General features: G+C 43.5%; 1 protein-coding gene across 13 annotated transcripts in view; it reads right to left on the bottom strand.

The window, feature by feature from the left end:
* Positions 1–14,294, bottom strand: part of PPIP5K1 (diphosphoinositol pentakisphosphate kinase 1) — a 39,878-nt gene that overhangs the window by 8,487 nt on the left and 17,097 nt on the right. For 5 of the 13 annotated variants that reach the window (XM_077764541.1, XM_077764547.1, XM_077764546.1 and 2 more), the window contains exons 24-30: positions 14,012–14,128; positions 13,697–13,861; positions 11,697–11,846; positions 10,982–11,072; positions 7,987–8,112; positions 7,214–7,276; positions 1,972–2,109 (exon numbers count right to left, since the gene is read on the bottom strand). In XM_077764541.1, coding sequence (XP_077620667.1) covers positions 1,972–2,109; positions 7,214–7,276; positions 7,987–8,112; positions 10,982–11,072; positions 11,697–11,846; positions 13,697–13,861; positions 14,012–14,128 — 850 coding nt within the window. The other 8 variants (XM_077764544.1, XM_077764545.1, XM_077764548.1 and 5 more) reach the window with 5 other exon arrangements.

The raw sequence follows: 14,294 nt of genomic DNA, 5'->3' as shown, positions 1-14,294 counted from the left end.
GACTTTCGCTTAGGTCATGATCTCACGGTTCGTGGGTTCGAGCCCCGCGTCGGGCTCTGTGCTGACTGCCAGCTCAGAGCCTGGAGCCTGTTTCAGTCTGTGACTCCCTCTCTCTCTGACCCTCCCCTGCTCACGCTCTCTCTCTCTCTAGAAATAAATAAAAAAAAAAACTTAAAAAAAAAAATTTTAAAAAAAAGAAATCTTTAAAAAAAAAAATAAAATAAAATAAAATCTTTGTCCTAGTAAATCTAACATCTGTGCTTTCTCAGGGACTGTTTCCATTAATTTCTCCTGTGAATGGATCATACTGTCTTGTATCTTTGCATATTTTATAATGTTTTGTTGAAAACTAGACATTTTGAATATAATGTGTTAACTCTGATTATCAATTATTCCCCATTCTTAAGGTTTATTTTCATTGTTTGCTGTAGGCTATGGCTGTTTAGTGATTTTTCTAAACTCTTTTTGTGGAGTCTGTCTTCTTTATCACAGATAGTCTCTGAAGTCTCTGTTCCTTGAGCTTGTTTCACAGCTAGTGTTCAGACAAGGATTTCCTTGAATGCCAACAACCAGAAGAAGGGGAGGATATGGGGGAAAAGGAGGAGAAAGGAGGTAAGGGGAGTTCTTTCAGTCTTTGCGGATTGGTTCTGTGTTGATGTATTCCTGCAACACTTAGAGAAACTGCTACCAACTCCCCCTCGGTCTTCACTTCTTGCTGTGTCAAGTATAGAGTTCAACCAGAGGTAAAATCTTAGGGTCATCTTATATGTTTTCTGCACGTGTCCCTCCCTAGGCATGCAAATGGTTTCTAAATCCCCCAGCATATGTGGGTGCCTTTGAGTGCCTTAATTTTCCAAGAAAATTCTTTCCCTAAGTCTTTATCCCAGGCTTTCAGTACCCTTATTATTTGTCTCAATTATAATTTTCGCCCCAGGAAGCAGCATGTTGTTCATATACCTTACAATGTTTTCAAGGAACACTCTCTGCTACTTTTCTGCCCTGATTCAGGTCCACGTTAAGTGAAACAAAGGGAAGCACCCTATGACAGTTCTTTAGGTTAGACAAGTTAGAATAGATAAGTTAGAACAGATAAACACAATTCTTCGAGAATAAAGTCTGTTCTCCTCTCTTTGGAACTAGGGACCAGCGTCCCACACTGAGAACATGGCCTGCCATCTTTAAGAGTGCTGCCAAAGTTGGGGAGAGGATGGGATAAGAGATAGTAAAATGATGGGAAGCCTCCTTCCATTCTTAGGTTGCCTCTTTCTTGATTGACTGTTTTCCTGGTTGCTGCAAACTTTTGATTATTTTCCAGAGTTCTGACAAAGCTGGTTCTGATAGTTTCTGCTTGATTTTTTGGTGTTTCTATGAAAAGAAAAGCCCTTGGAACAACCTATTAATTAATTTTTACATTTAGATTTCTAAACCAGAAGTACATCCTGGTATACAGCATGAAGTAGGGATTCAATTTTAATTTTTGTCAAACGACTATTCAGTTGTGCCGACTTCATTTATTAAAAAGTCTATCTTTCCCCCAGTGTTTTGAAATACTAACTTCATCTATTTCTGGATTTTCTATTTTGTTTAATTGGTCTCTCTGTCCATTCACGTACAATACAACAATGTTTTCATTATAGAAGTTTTATAGAATGCTGTAAAATCTGAAAGGACTAATAACTTTTCATTACTCTTCAGGGTTTTCTTTGGCTATTCTTGCTTATTTTTCAATGATAACTTTAGAATCAATTTGTCTAACTTTAGAAAAACAGGAACATTTTCACTGGAATTATGTTAAATTTATAAATTAACTTGGAAAGTCATGATGTTGAATTGGCTTACGCAATTAAACAATTTTTCAAGTCTACTTTTGTGTCTTTTTGGAGTGCCTATCTTTTTAAATTTATTACTCATGTTCCAGGAAGCATAGGGGTAGAGAGAGACAGAGGTACAAGATAAGAGTATTCTCCATACCTGCAGATGCCTGTGCTTGGGCATCAGTGTGGCGCTGGCAGACACTACTCAGGAATTCACTCACTTGACGCAGGGAAAGGGCATTATGCAGTGTTTCCAGAGGGTAGATGGTAGGCACCATGGAACACCCTTCAAATCCTGTTAGAAAAGAGACGGGCAAAGTCAATGGTATTCCTGCCAGATATACCCCAACTGTCCAAGGAAGCATGGAGAGTCCCTGAGAGCCATCAGGAGAGTCTGTGGCTTTTAGAGATGGGGTATCCAAGATTCTCAAGAGAGGGAACTCTTTAGAGCCCCTACAGGAGTCTGTTTCTCACCTCCAGATTTCCTAACAAGTCTACCTGCTAAGGGCTCCAAGTGAATCAAATCGCCTCTGATCCTACCTATGGAGAGCCTGCAATGACCCATGGGAAAATCAACGGAATTCCAATAGGGTAAGCACCTACATTGCTCTTCCTCTTTCTAGGGGAATAAAACAAAAGTCCAGAGGTAATGGTGAAATTGTAGGTCTAAATGAGGTAGGGAGGTCATGGAGCTGGGAAGAAACAGCAGGTTTCAGGGATCATGTAAGGAGAACTGGATTAAAGAGGAGGGTATGGAATCTGAGGAGGGATTCATGCAGATTTAGGATATGGGTAGAAAGACTAGCTGGAAGCTAGTCTGGAAGCAAGCTGGAGTGCATGCAATACACATGAAGCTCAGCCCAGGAAAACCACATGCATGAACAGGCTGGGGGATGGAAGTTCTTTCTTGGTCATTTCCATCACATCAAAGCTTCTCCCTTCTGCTCTCACTGGAAAACCCTGGAAGACTTGCTAGGATTTCTCTAGTCCATCAGGAAAAGGAAGCAAACCCCTAGGAAAAAGAATAAATACTGATTCTCTGCGCTGAACCCAACAATTCCAATGTAGATTCACCAGTCTGGGCTAGGTGAAGCTAAATTTTTGGAACCTTAATCCCAGGGCCTGTTGATGAAAAAACAAAAAAAAGTCCCCATTAGAGGATCAAGAAGCACACATCCTAAGTACTTTTTTCAGCCCCCAATCTTTCCTATGTCTCTTTATAACTCCTTAAAGAAACTAAGAGTAGGCACAATAACAATACCTATGAAAGACATAGCCTCCTGTTCACTAATGACTAAAATCCATAACTCAAAAAGATTATACCTGACCATCTTCTAAGCTCTGGCCCTTGTTTGCTTCAAAGATTCAATTAAGACATTTGTGCCTCAATACCCCCCGTACTCTTAGTGGCAGGAGCGTAGGAGAAGTATATAGTCTTTAGCTCCTCAGAGTGGCTAGAAAAATATTTGGATTTGAAGATGGTGGTAGCAGAGGGTTATAGAGACAAGAGCAGATTCCAGGGCAAGAGACTATTCCTATACTGAATAGAGTTGGGAATGGGTAACATTAGGAGGCAGTGAGGAAGGAGAACAGGAAGGGAGGAGCAGCCAATGCTATAGCTACCAGGCAGTCTGGCCCCAATCCCATCCAAGCAACTAAATGCAAGTCACATAACCTTAGCGTAAATAGGAGAAAGGAACAGGTGGACTCTCCTGCCAGAAATGCAATAAGCAAAGCAGTCAGTCCCAGCCAGGGTAATGGCAGCAGCCAGCTTGGTGGCAGGGGGTACCGTAGAGGCACTCGGGGTCATCCTGGCCTGAGCGCAGCCAGTTCCGGAAGAGGCGCAGGTGGTAGGAGCACTGGTGCAGGTGATGCGCCAGCGTGGCATCCAAGGAGACTGGCCGGCCCCCTGGACAGTCAGAGGAAAAACTGCGCAGCAACCGGACCACAGGGTGCTGGTCATCCAGCAGCTCTGGAGGGGATGGGGGGGACCACGCAGGAAGCACAAAGATAAAGAAAGAGAAGAGGGAGAGACAATGAGGGGGGCACTGAATGGCACAAGCATTACTAGGAAGTGGGACCACTCAACTCCAAGGTGAGCTAAGAGAGAAGCAGAGATGGTCAGAATCACTGGGTATCTCTTGTAGGGAAGAAGAGTGTACGTATCACATGAAGTCTCAAAGAGGGGGCTAGTGGGTCCTCATCATAGAGCAAGGTCCTCCCCTCTCTCACTGAGGATAAATTAAGTTAATGCTTACAGACAGCAGTCACATCATTCTGGATGGGCGTAAGCTGGCAGTTTTGTGGCTGGAAGTCTTAATTAGAGCTCCAGTGTCCCTGGTCATCCCTGAACAAACACTACTTAGGGCCTGCTTCACAGATAAATGTATTTATAAAGTTAGTATAGAGATGCAAAGATTCAAAGTCACTTAGAGAAGAGTGTCAAGAATGGTAGAGGGTATCAAGATAAAGTTTGAAGCTAAAAAGGCTCAGGCCAGGCCCTCTGGACCAGACTCTAAAATAGCCACAAACAGGGAAGGTATTAGGTAGGGGGGTAAGGAGACTGGCAGGATACCAGGTATCTTTCTAAACAGAGTATGTAAAAAACAGAATCAATACGTGAAAATGATGACACTGACTAGTCAGTCTTTACTCTTCCCCAAATATACAGATTTTTTAAGACAGTATTTGCATAATCTCAGGATTCAGGGGACACTGTATCCATTACATAAGTCAAAAAAAGTTAGATAATTTTGTATTTTCTTCCCACTGATGTCTAACTTTGTTCAGCTGGTGAGTGGAAAAGCTTCAATACTGAACCACTTATAATTTTAGTTGCTTGGCAAACTTTGTGGATATATGCAATTCAAATGCAAAAGGTTGAAGGCAGTGAAAGGCATGTGGAAAGGGCCATATGAGGAACAGTAAAGAACAGATCCTAGGAGAAAGGTTGGCAGTCTTAAGACCTGATGGTATAGAGAAGGTATGTCAGGGTAGCTAAAGAACTCCCAGACCAGAAATGGTTCAACAGAGTGATCTCACGAGACTATGGTTTCCAGAGACCTTAGTATGGATGTCAGGAGAGGTTTCAGTTCTACTCAGGCACCAAGTGTATCCTAGAAGATAATGGGCTTAGTAAATCTAATGGGTACACCCTAACATTCTGGATGAGGGTAAACTAGTCTCTTTCCCACTATATTAGTTTACTTTGGTGAGTTCAGCATGCAGTTTAGTAATGGGCCATACTTGTATACTCGATGTAGTCCAGGACATGACAGAAGCTTATCAGGAATAGAGGCAGGGATAGGCTGAGAGACAGTCTTCTGCTAAGGTGAGTTATTGCCTTGCCTCACTTCCAAAGCTAGGCCAGGTTTTCCAGCTGCTATTTCAAAGACAGACATCATGGCAAGAAGATGGTGATGACGGAACAGCAAGTTGGCACACTGTTGTGACTAATCTGCCATAAACAACTGTAGACAGAGCATCCACGCTGTAATTTCTGGGTCAGTCAAGCATGATTTGATCATGGGGTAGAGTCCTCATGTTTTCCTGAGTGGCAAATTAAATCTAGATAATCTTCAGCAAGAGACATAACAGCTCCAAATTTCTCCCACACGTAGATCCCAGATGCTGGCACCTGAGGCACTTTAGCCTCCAAACTCAAGTACAAGAAGGCCAGAAGGCCTCTGAAGAAGTGTTCAGGGTGTCAAAGATGTTGAATTTTCTCTCCTGCACTATATCTGAATTGTCCAGGTCTTTCTTCTGCTCTTCCTTCAGTAGAATCATTTTTCTCTTCTTCAACTGGTGAGGCTGCTAACCAAGGCTTCGGGGACTAGAGATATATAGGTTTGAAATTCTGTTTTATGAATTTGGATCTTTTCTCATAAAACCTAAGAACTAGGCTAAATCAGTGATTTAGCTCTGATTTCAGGGGCCCAATTTCCTGGTACTACATTATATACTCTCAGTAACACGTCTCCTAAGTCCAAGTCCCAGGTTGTGGGGTTGGGGTTGGTGCATGAGGTTCTACTCGAGAGGACTGTGGGACGTGAAGGCCAGAAGAATTTGAAGCTAAATGTGAAGGCACAGCCATGCCACCCCAAAAAGGGAGTTTCTATCACAGCACAAATGGGAGCCAGGTGGGGTTATAAACTGAGCAAGTACAGGCTAGTCAACCTAGGGAGATCTCAGCAGTGCTTAGGGAGAGATATGGCCTGACTGGGCTAAAATCTAGCAGCTGCCACTGGCTATGGAGGTATTTCCAGCCAGGAAGCCAACCTAATTTTACCTCCTTTGGAGAGTCTTAGTTCTTAGACATAAGAAAACCATAAAGAAATGAGATTTACCTTGAAAACAAGGTACAAGGCAGAGAGAAACTAGGAATATAAACAATAAAACAAGGAGTAAGTCCTGGGTTTCCCTGCCATGCCCTACAAAGAGACCACAGCCCTTCAATGTTTGGTTTACACAGATCTCTAAACTCTCCCACCTTAGTATGACCAGACCGGTTCTTCAATATTCTTGAAATATTATTCATTTCTAAGTCCCCCAGAATTCCCAGGTTACACCTCAACCTTCACTTCAAGCTTCTCTGAGATAGCAGTGTCTTAGGCTGGGGTTACAGGGAAACTGTAATAACTCGTGTTGTATAACCCAAGGTACAATCCCTTTTCCTTTACCTACTACCTCCTTCTCCCTTCTTTCTCTCTTTATCCCAAATCAGTCTGGGCTCCTGTTTTCTAGGCCCACACCCTAGGTTAGTAGTAACATAAAGCAAATGTCAGGAGCACAAGAGCCACATAAAGTACACACAATGATAGGAGATAGGAATATGGTGATGGAAAACTGTAAACTCAAGACCTTATGGGTATGCTTGGGAATTGGGAAGTGCAGCAACATTGCTCCAAAAGAGAAACAAATTAGTCATTCACTCCAACAAAGAGTTGGAGAAGAAAACAGGAAGACCAAATTGTACAAGCTGAGGAGTAGGGGGGAAAAAAAGAGATGGGGATGATACAGAAAATACTATTCTCTTCCTAAGAAGGAGAACCATTGCCATCTTTGTACAAAGCCCAGCAGTCATGTGATGGGAAAGGGAGAGGTCTATTAATGTTTTGGTGATGATGCTGAAAAAAGTGACAGAACAGTTGATGATGGTGATCATGGATTTAAGTCCCTGAGTTGCCACAGGGATAGGGCAGCCAGGCTGCAGCCAAGACTAAAGTTTGTCACAACAAGGGGTATGTCCCAAGAGGGACACTTGGTGAATGGTTCATTCAGAGACAGCAGGTTTTCAACACAGTGGAAGACAGAAGCAGAGTCAGTGTCAGAACTCAGAGGTTAAGTGTCTGGAGGTGACATGATGAAGGGGAATGACATTGAGTCAGAAGCAAACGTACCGTTAGTCGGATGCTTTGCAAACGACACAGAAAATCGTTTTACGGCCGGGACAAACAAGAGCTCTGGGGAGAAAAGACATCATGGGGATTATACCCACCCCTGTCCCCACCCTCTGCTCTGGAATTTGCCCACAATATACTCTGTTCTTTACAGTTAGTATATGACCTGCTTCCACCCCACCCCTTAGATTCCTGACTACTACAGTCGATCTTCTCCTTTGGTATAATCTCCTTACAGGAATCTGTGTGTCATCTCTACCACAGCACGACCCACAAACAACCCTAATTTAATCACCACATTCTCTTTCTGGTCATTTGGAAATAAAATCTGTGTAAAAACTTTCATCCTTCCCCCAGTGTCTTTCCATATCATCTTCCCTGTCTTGGCTGAGCAACTTCCCCATCTCTGATTTCCTAGATTTTAATCAAGATTCCACTGCATTCTTCCTGACCATGGATCGTCCTCCTTGGTCCTTGCTCCTATAGGCCAGAATCCAGGAAAGAATATAATGGTGGAGTAAACTGATGTAGCAGGACTGTATGTGGGAGATTATGAAGGGATAAGCATAAATAAGTAGTATTTGTATGGTGAGAGGGAATGCAAATGGAGGGGTGGATGGGGGTCTTGGTTCGTTCTCCCCTCTATAACTGATGAAGAAAACTTGTTATAAGGCCAGGGTCAGTGCCATCTTAAGTATGAATAGTTCTTGAGCTGTGTCTGTGCTGGGGGACAAATGAAGAAAGGAGTTGCCCCCCAAAACCCACCCACATACCATCTCGGTGCTTCAGACTGGCAGGTGGTAGCTTTTTGCCATGGCTGCGGGCGTAGTCCTGAAGATTCGGGGCACTGGAGGAGCCGCCCAGCACTGTGGTGCTGAACAGCCCTGTGCACTGTGAGCCTGCAAGGCCGGGAGTGCATTAGTAGCCACGCAAAGCTGCAATTACCACACAGAAGTACACATAACTTCACATGACAACATCAAGACACACACATATAGCTACTCAGAGCCACCACCATGGGTGAGCCACCACTCATAACCACAAACAGATTTCACTATTGTCCATTGCCACACTGGGCAAGCAAGGAGGGATTCTGCCAAAGATCTACATAGTAGATACAAGAGGCCACTACAAATACAATGTTAGTCATATTAGGGGACTCAAAGCTACTGAAAGGTGTAGACTATGTTCTCCAGGTGCCTCTTAGAAATGCTAAAAGAATAGGTAGCTCTCTCTAGATCTCCCTAGATTTAATTCAGTGCACCTTACCCTGGATATAGAGTTTGAAGAATTGAGAAATATAATCCCTTATAGACTTAAAAGGAAAGAACTTTGATTGAAACTAGAAACTAAGTTTTGAGCACTCAGCTCAAATTCCAAGTTCATATAAGTTTCAATTCCTCCTAAGTTTTTCATCCAACATTCCCTTCCTTCTACCTCTCTTCAGGTCTTTTTAAAATTTCTCAAGAAAAGAACTATGAGACTCACTAAATTTTTAAAGCTAGAAGGGACTTAAAGATCATCCAGTACAATCTTCTCATGTTAGAGGTGAAGAAACTGAGAGTCAAAAGGGATCTCATTTACTCAAGGTTATAGAGTTTGTTAGGAGCTAAGCTAGTCTAAAATCCAGGTCTCCTGATTCTGAAGATCAGTTGTGTCCAGTTAGAAAAGAAATAATTATTTTTTCTTCAAGAAGAAACAGAGCATTGTTTCTGAAGTGAAGATGGACCCAAATTAAAGGCATGTGAAGAGTCAGGTGATAACCTGCAGGACATGCCTACTATGTGCAGAGGACCCTATTAAAAAGGAGGAGCTGATAAATACGAAACAATGAAAAAGCCATGTTTTTCTGCTCTCAAATGTTTATTGTCTTATAAGCCCTATGCTCAAAGCCAGATGCCTACCCACATAAGTTCAAAGAAAACAAAGGGAACTCTATTGCCAGTCAGAGGAGTAAATAAAACTTTAAAAAAATCTGTGAAGCAAATAAACCAGTCAATGTTCCAGATATGATTGAGAAGAGGGTTGGGACTCCACGGTCCCCTCTCCTACTATAGCTCACAAGGACAGAGTGGGAGGGAAGAGAAAAGATTAACACCCAAGTTTTGGGAGTTGTCTCTCTACTTCCAAATCCATCTTAGCCAAGGCCTTGGCTTTGGCTTGGGAACTTAATACAGCAGAGACGGATAGAATGGAAAGGAGGTCAGCTTCCTTTGAGCCCACAAAGAAGGTGCCATGGTTTCAGGGGTCCCAGCATTTCAAGGCCACCACAGAAATCAAGAAGCTTAGATGGCTAATAATCTCTACCCTGGAATTCAAGATTGCTGCCCTATGCAGCACCTTCTCCTACCTTTCATGTGTAAATAGGCACTAGAATGGGACTCAAATAAAGCTTATTAAATATGTCTACTTTTCTTCACAGAGGCTGAAACTAGCAGGCTTTATCCCAGACCACCCAAGCTTTTTCCACATTTACTTCCTCCACTAAATAATTTCCTGGTGCCATCCTGTCAATCTTGCCCTGTCCAGTCCTTGGATCATCTCAGAGGGTACTGTCTATGTTATCACCACCTTGTTCTTGACAATACTCCTACTTCACTGGGCCTGACACACCTATCCTCACTTCCAGCCTACTTGAAACCTGTTCTTTATTGAAACTTCTGGGAAGAGAAGTCCATGTCATAGATCTATCAATATGTCATTTATTTTTCATGCCGCAAACCATCTATCTCATCTAAGGGGTACAGAAGGCTACCTACTCCCATAAAACTAGCCAGGAAAGTTACTAAAACCTTTCTGCCCCTTGCTGGTCCAAATGCTGATCATGTTTAGGCCAAGAAATTGCGTGCCAAGGACAAAAGTTACAGAAAAATGAAAGGAGCTAAATGGAGAGAATAATAGGACAAGATAGAAAAGAGCCGGAAAACCAAGTCCAGACGCCACACAATTGTCTCTAACTGCCAGTTCTACTTACTGGCTCACAAGACACTGTATTCAAAGAAAGCCCCTCCCAAGGACCACTCCCCGCTCCCAAAGAATACAATACCCTGTGAGGCTTGGTCCTTCCTGCAGTCTGTGTTCTTAGGAAAGGTTGAATGATGTTCTCCACCCCTCTCCAGGAATCAAAAATATCAAGAGACATTCCCTCAAAGTCCTGAGAGAAGCCTCTGCCACTACACCAGTCTCAGATTTGTCCCTCAATTTTCAGGAAGGAAGGAAAAAAAATTACAGGATTAGGAGAGGATGAAAGAGGCATGGAGGTAGGAGGGGCCTGAGCAGGGATACAATAAACATAGGTCTCAGAGGAAGACATGGCACAAGTTCTCCAAATGAGGAATATGACACTTAGCAGGAGGTCACGAGTACATCTATTTATAGTTTTGTCTCTAGTAACTCTGAGACATGGCCCCTTAAGGTCAGGGCTGGACGGGGAGGACAGATAAGGAATGAGAGGGGTAGCCAGAAAAATGTCCTTCAGCCAGAGAAATGGGAGTTGGTGTAAAAAAAAAAAAACCAAACAAACAAAAAAACAAAACAAAACAAAAAAAAAAACAAAAGACAAACACCTTCCTGGAATGGAAACAATCATCTGGGATCAAAGTTCACACCTAAACAAGGCTTCTCCCAATTCATCCTCCCTAGTCCCACCCGACAATTCCACAGACTGAATGACCCCCAACGTCCATGACTAAGGTTTCCCACAATAAAATCCTGAAGAACAGACAGACACCACTCCCCAATAACAGGTGAGATGCTAGAAGACCATACCTAGGCCACTTTGCTTCATCTCCGTTGGTGGCCGTGCAGATGAAAAGAGCCGGTAGCCTCCAGGCCTCGATGATGAAGTCTCAGAAAGCACCTGGAGAAAAAGGACTGTATTAGAGAGTTGGTTTGCCACCTCAACCAAGAAGTCTAAAACCCAGGTCGTGAATTCCTGCCCCTATAAAGCCAAGCAATGTCAGAAAGTCTGGAAGAATCAAAAGATTTTTAGGGGGAAGAAGAATGAAAAGGGAATGGAGAGTGTACTTTGCAAAGGGAACTATCTAGGGAATCTCATACCAGAAGGCACTTGTATTTCCAAGATGCCTGGCCCCATAAGCCCTTCTATCCCAAATCTGAGAAATCACTATTCAACTACTTTCAGTTCTCAGCAGAGCAGTGTTCCTTCATCTTGTCTATCCCTCCATGGGACTCAGAAAGCCAATCACAATAGTTGAGTCACAATAAGAAGTAAAGTCTGGCTACCCTCTCTTCTTTCCATGGGACAGCTGTGGTTATGGCAACCACACTCAGTTTCTTATCTGAACCAAGAAGCCCTCCTCTCCATGTCTGGAGACATGAAACAGATTTCTAAAAAGGCTACAAGGGCCTAATCACACAAACCCCAACACCACCCCCCCAACCCACAGAGAGTGTTCTGAGTCCCTCAGTCCCAAAAGGCAAAGACAGAGGCAGGAAAGGAAGATGAAGTAGGGAGGGACACCTGTGTGTAGGACGCCAGGTGAGTGGTGGACACAGCCCGGGGCTGTAGGCCGATGGCTGGGGAAGGCCGGGGGAGGTCTCCTGACCTCCTGCGGCGCCGTCCCCGCAAGGGGATCAGGTCCAGGTTCCCCGTGCACTGCATGTTCATGACCTGCAATCAGACCGGGTGGAAAGCCGGTCACGGCTCCTTTAACTCCCAGGCTCCCAAAAGCCCCAATGCCCACTGGGCAGAGCTAGTTATAGGCCTGGAGAGGATCATCACCTAGGGCACAGCTGCTATGAAGGTCACAGGTCTATATTCTAAAACTGTCTAAAAATATGAGATAACAAGAGGAGAAGAAGGGATGGGGCAAGGGTTGTAGTCAATAAGGATAAAACTACCAATGCCTATACCTACAGAATAAGGAAAGGAAATATTAATATTAAAATGCTGTGTGACCAAGGAGTAGAGAGAAGATTTTCCTGCAAAGCTAAGGAACATATCTTGGGTTACCATCATCCTGGATAAGCCATGGCATAAGCAACACTAGGAACTAAAAGGAAGGAATGTGGTTACAACAGGAAGCTTCCCTGTAAGCCTGAAAGAAAAAAGCCAACTCATCAAGTCTAAGAGATGATACACAGAGAGCTCTGCTTTGCCTATGTCTTTTGACTGATTAAACCAGAAGAAAAGAGGGGGTTAAGCTCAACAGTGCCAGAGAGACTGGCAGATTATATGAATGGGGAAGACATTCAGTTGTGGAGAAGCATTTTATTGGTAGAAGATTATACGTCATTCTATCCATTTGATCTAGTCACATGAGTCTGCAGGGTACTAGTACGCTATGGATACCAAGTTAACTTATACATCAAAGAGAAAACGATGCATACCCCACCTAAAGAAGCTCTGAGTAGTCACAACATCAAAACTTTTTAAAAATAATCAGGAAGAAAAAATAACCCCCAAACAGTCTGCTGTTTGTCTTCTCAGCTTTCTCTAAAATCTGAACTGTAAACCTCTGGCTGAACCTATGTAAGCTAGTTACAAATTATTATGAGCCATTCCTAAAATGAAACATCAATTCCTTTAAGACAGAGAGCTTGTACAGAGCCAGGTGAACAGATCTGTCTGTCAAAGCAGGACCCAAATCAGACAGTCAAAGTCACCGAGACAGGGATAAATCATGGGGTCAAAAAGAGCGTCATTGGGCCAAAGAGGAAAAGAATCTCTGCAGAAAAAATGTGGACAAAAACCCAGCACAGTTAGTTGGATACAATGTAACATTTACAGCAGTTGCTTCCTCTAGGCTAGAGAATTAGAACCAGGCCTAGAGACAAATTCCAAAAATAGCAGACATAGGCCCAGGCTCATAGACCTCCTCATCAGAATTGAGGGAAGACAGAGAGACCTCCAGAGTTGCTTCCCTTTCCGGGATGAGTACCGATAACCCTAAAGGAATAAGATTAAAGTGCTATATAATTGCTCCTGTTTGAGGTATAATTTTTACCCAAGGCAACAAAGAGATGGAGAGAGCCTGGTCTTTAATATCAATTGTTTTATTATTATAGCTGCTGTTTACTGAGCATCTATATGGTGTATATTACTTGTGTTTCACAGATGAAAAAAAAACAAGGCTTGGAGAAGTTACCTGTCCAAGGTCACACAGCTTCTAAATATCAGCCTGGGAGTTTAGCCCAGAGTTCATGCTGTTTCTACTATATTTCCTTTTAAAGAACAAGCCTTTTCAAATTCATCCAGAGACCTCCTCCTCATTCTCATCTCTTAAAATCCTATTTCTCAGGCACCTCTCACTGACATCTCTTTAATCTCAGAGGCAGCAACCAGCTTAAAGGAGCTTTATTGGGAGACCAGATATGAAACAGAGATTAAATAAAACATCCATCAGGGGTAGGAGGACTCTGCTTAAGGTCCCAAAAAACCCCCCAAGGGGATCTGGAGGATTCATGGATATTGTCCTATGAGCAATTCCACCATTCTTTCTCCCAAGCCCCTCCTATTACCTCCATGGAGCCGGCTTTTCGGTTACGAATGAGGGGTGATCTCCTTGGGAGGCCAGGGCCCTCTGGGGGCTGAGGTGAAGTCTGCAATGCCCGGTCTGGCTCATCCGATGCCTTTCCCGGGCACAGGTTCTCCATGCTGCCTTGGTCTGCTTTCATCTCCTCATTCTACCCAACAACAAGCACAGATAGGAGTTAATGGCCTCCAGCCTCCTAATCCCAGACTCCCCAACCCTTTTACCTCCCTATAGTATTTCCAAGTTTCCCACCACTTGGTTCCTAAATCCTCTAATCTAAAACTCCAGCACTCCGACCCACCTCAGAAGAAGCTGGACGGAATCCACAGCCAGTTGGGGCATTGCCTTCTTCCTCAACACCTTTCACTCCAGGGCTGAAGTGTAGCTCCACATGGAACCGCTCCTCTGATAAGGGATCCTATGGGGCATCAACAGATGAAGGGGCAGTTGGAAAAGCTGATATGGTGGTGGAAGAGCAGGCAGGGACAACAGAGAGGAACTCAAGAGGATATATCCTCCCAGGGCTGAGATGCCAGTATCTTACTCTACTCTCGAGCTGATCTATTGTAAGCTTCCCCTTAACT

Source organism: Crocuta crocuta, unplaced genomic scaffold (assembly GCF_008692635.1).
Source record: "Crocuta crocuta isolate KB4526 unplaced genomic scaffold, BGI_CrCroc_1.0 scaffold102, whole genome shotgun sequence".
Classification (NCBI taxonomy): domain Eukaryota; kingdom Metazoa; phylum Chordata; class Mammalia; order Carnivora; family Hyaenidae; genus Crocuta; species Crocuta crocuta.
The sequence above is the reverse complement of the archived record's forward strand: the minus strand, read 5'-3'. Positions and strand labels throughout refer to the sequence as shown.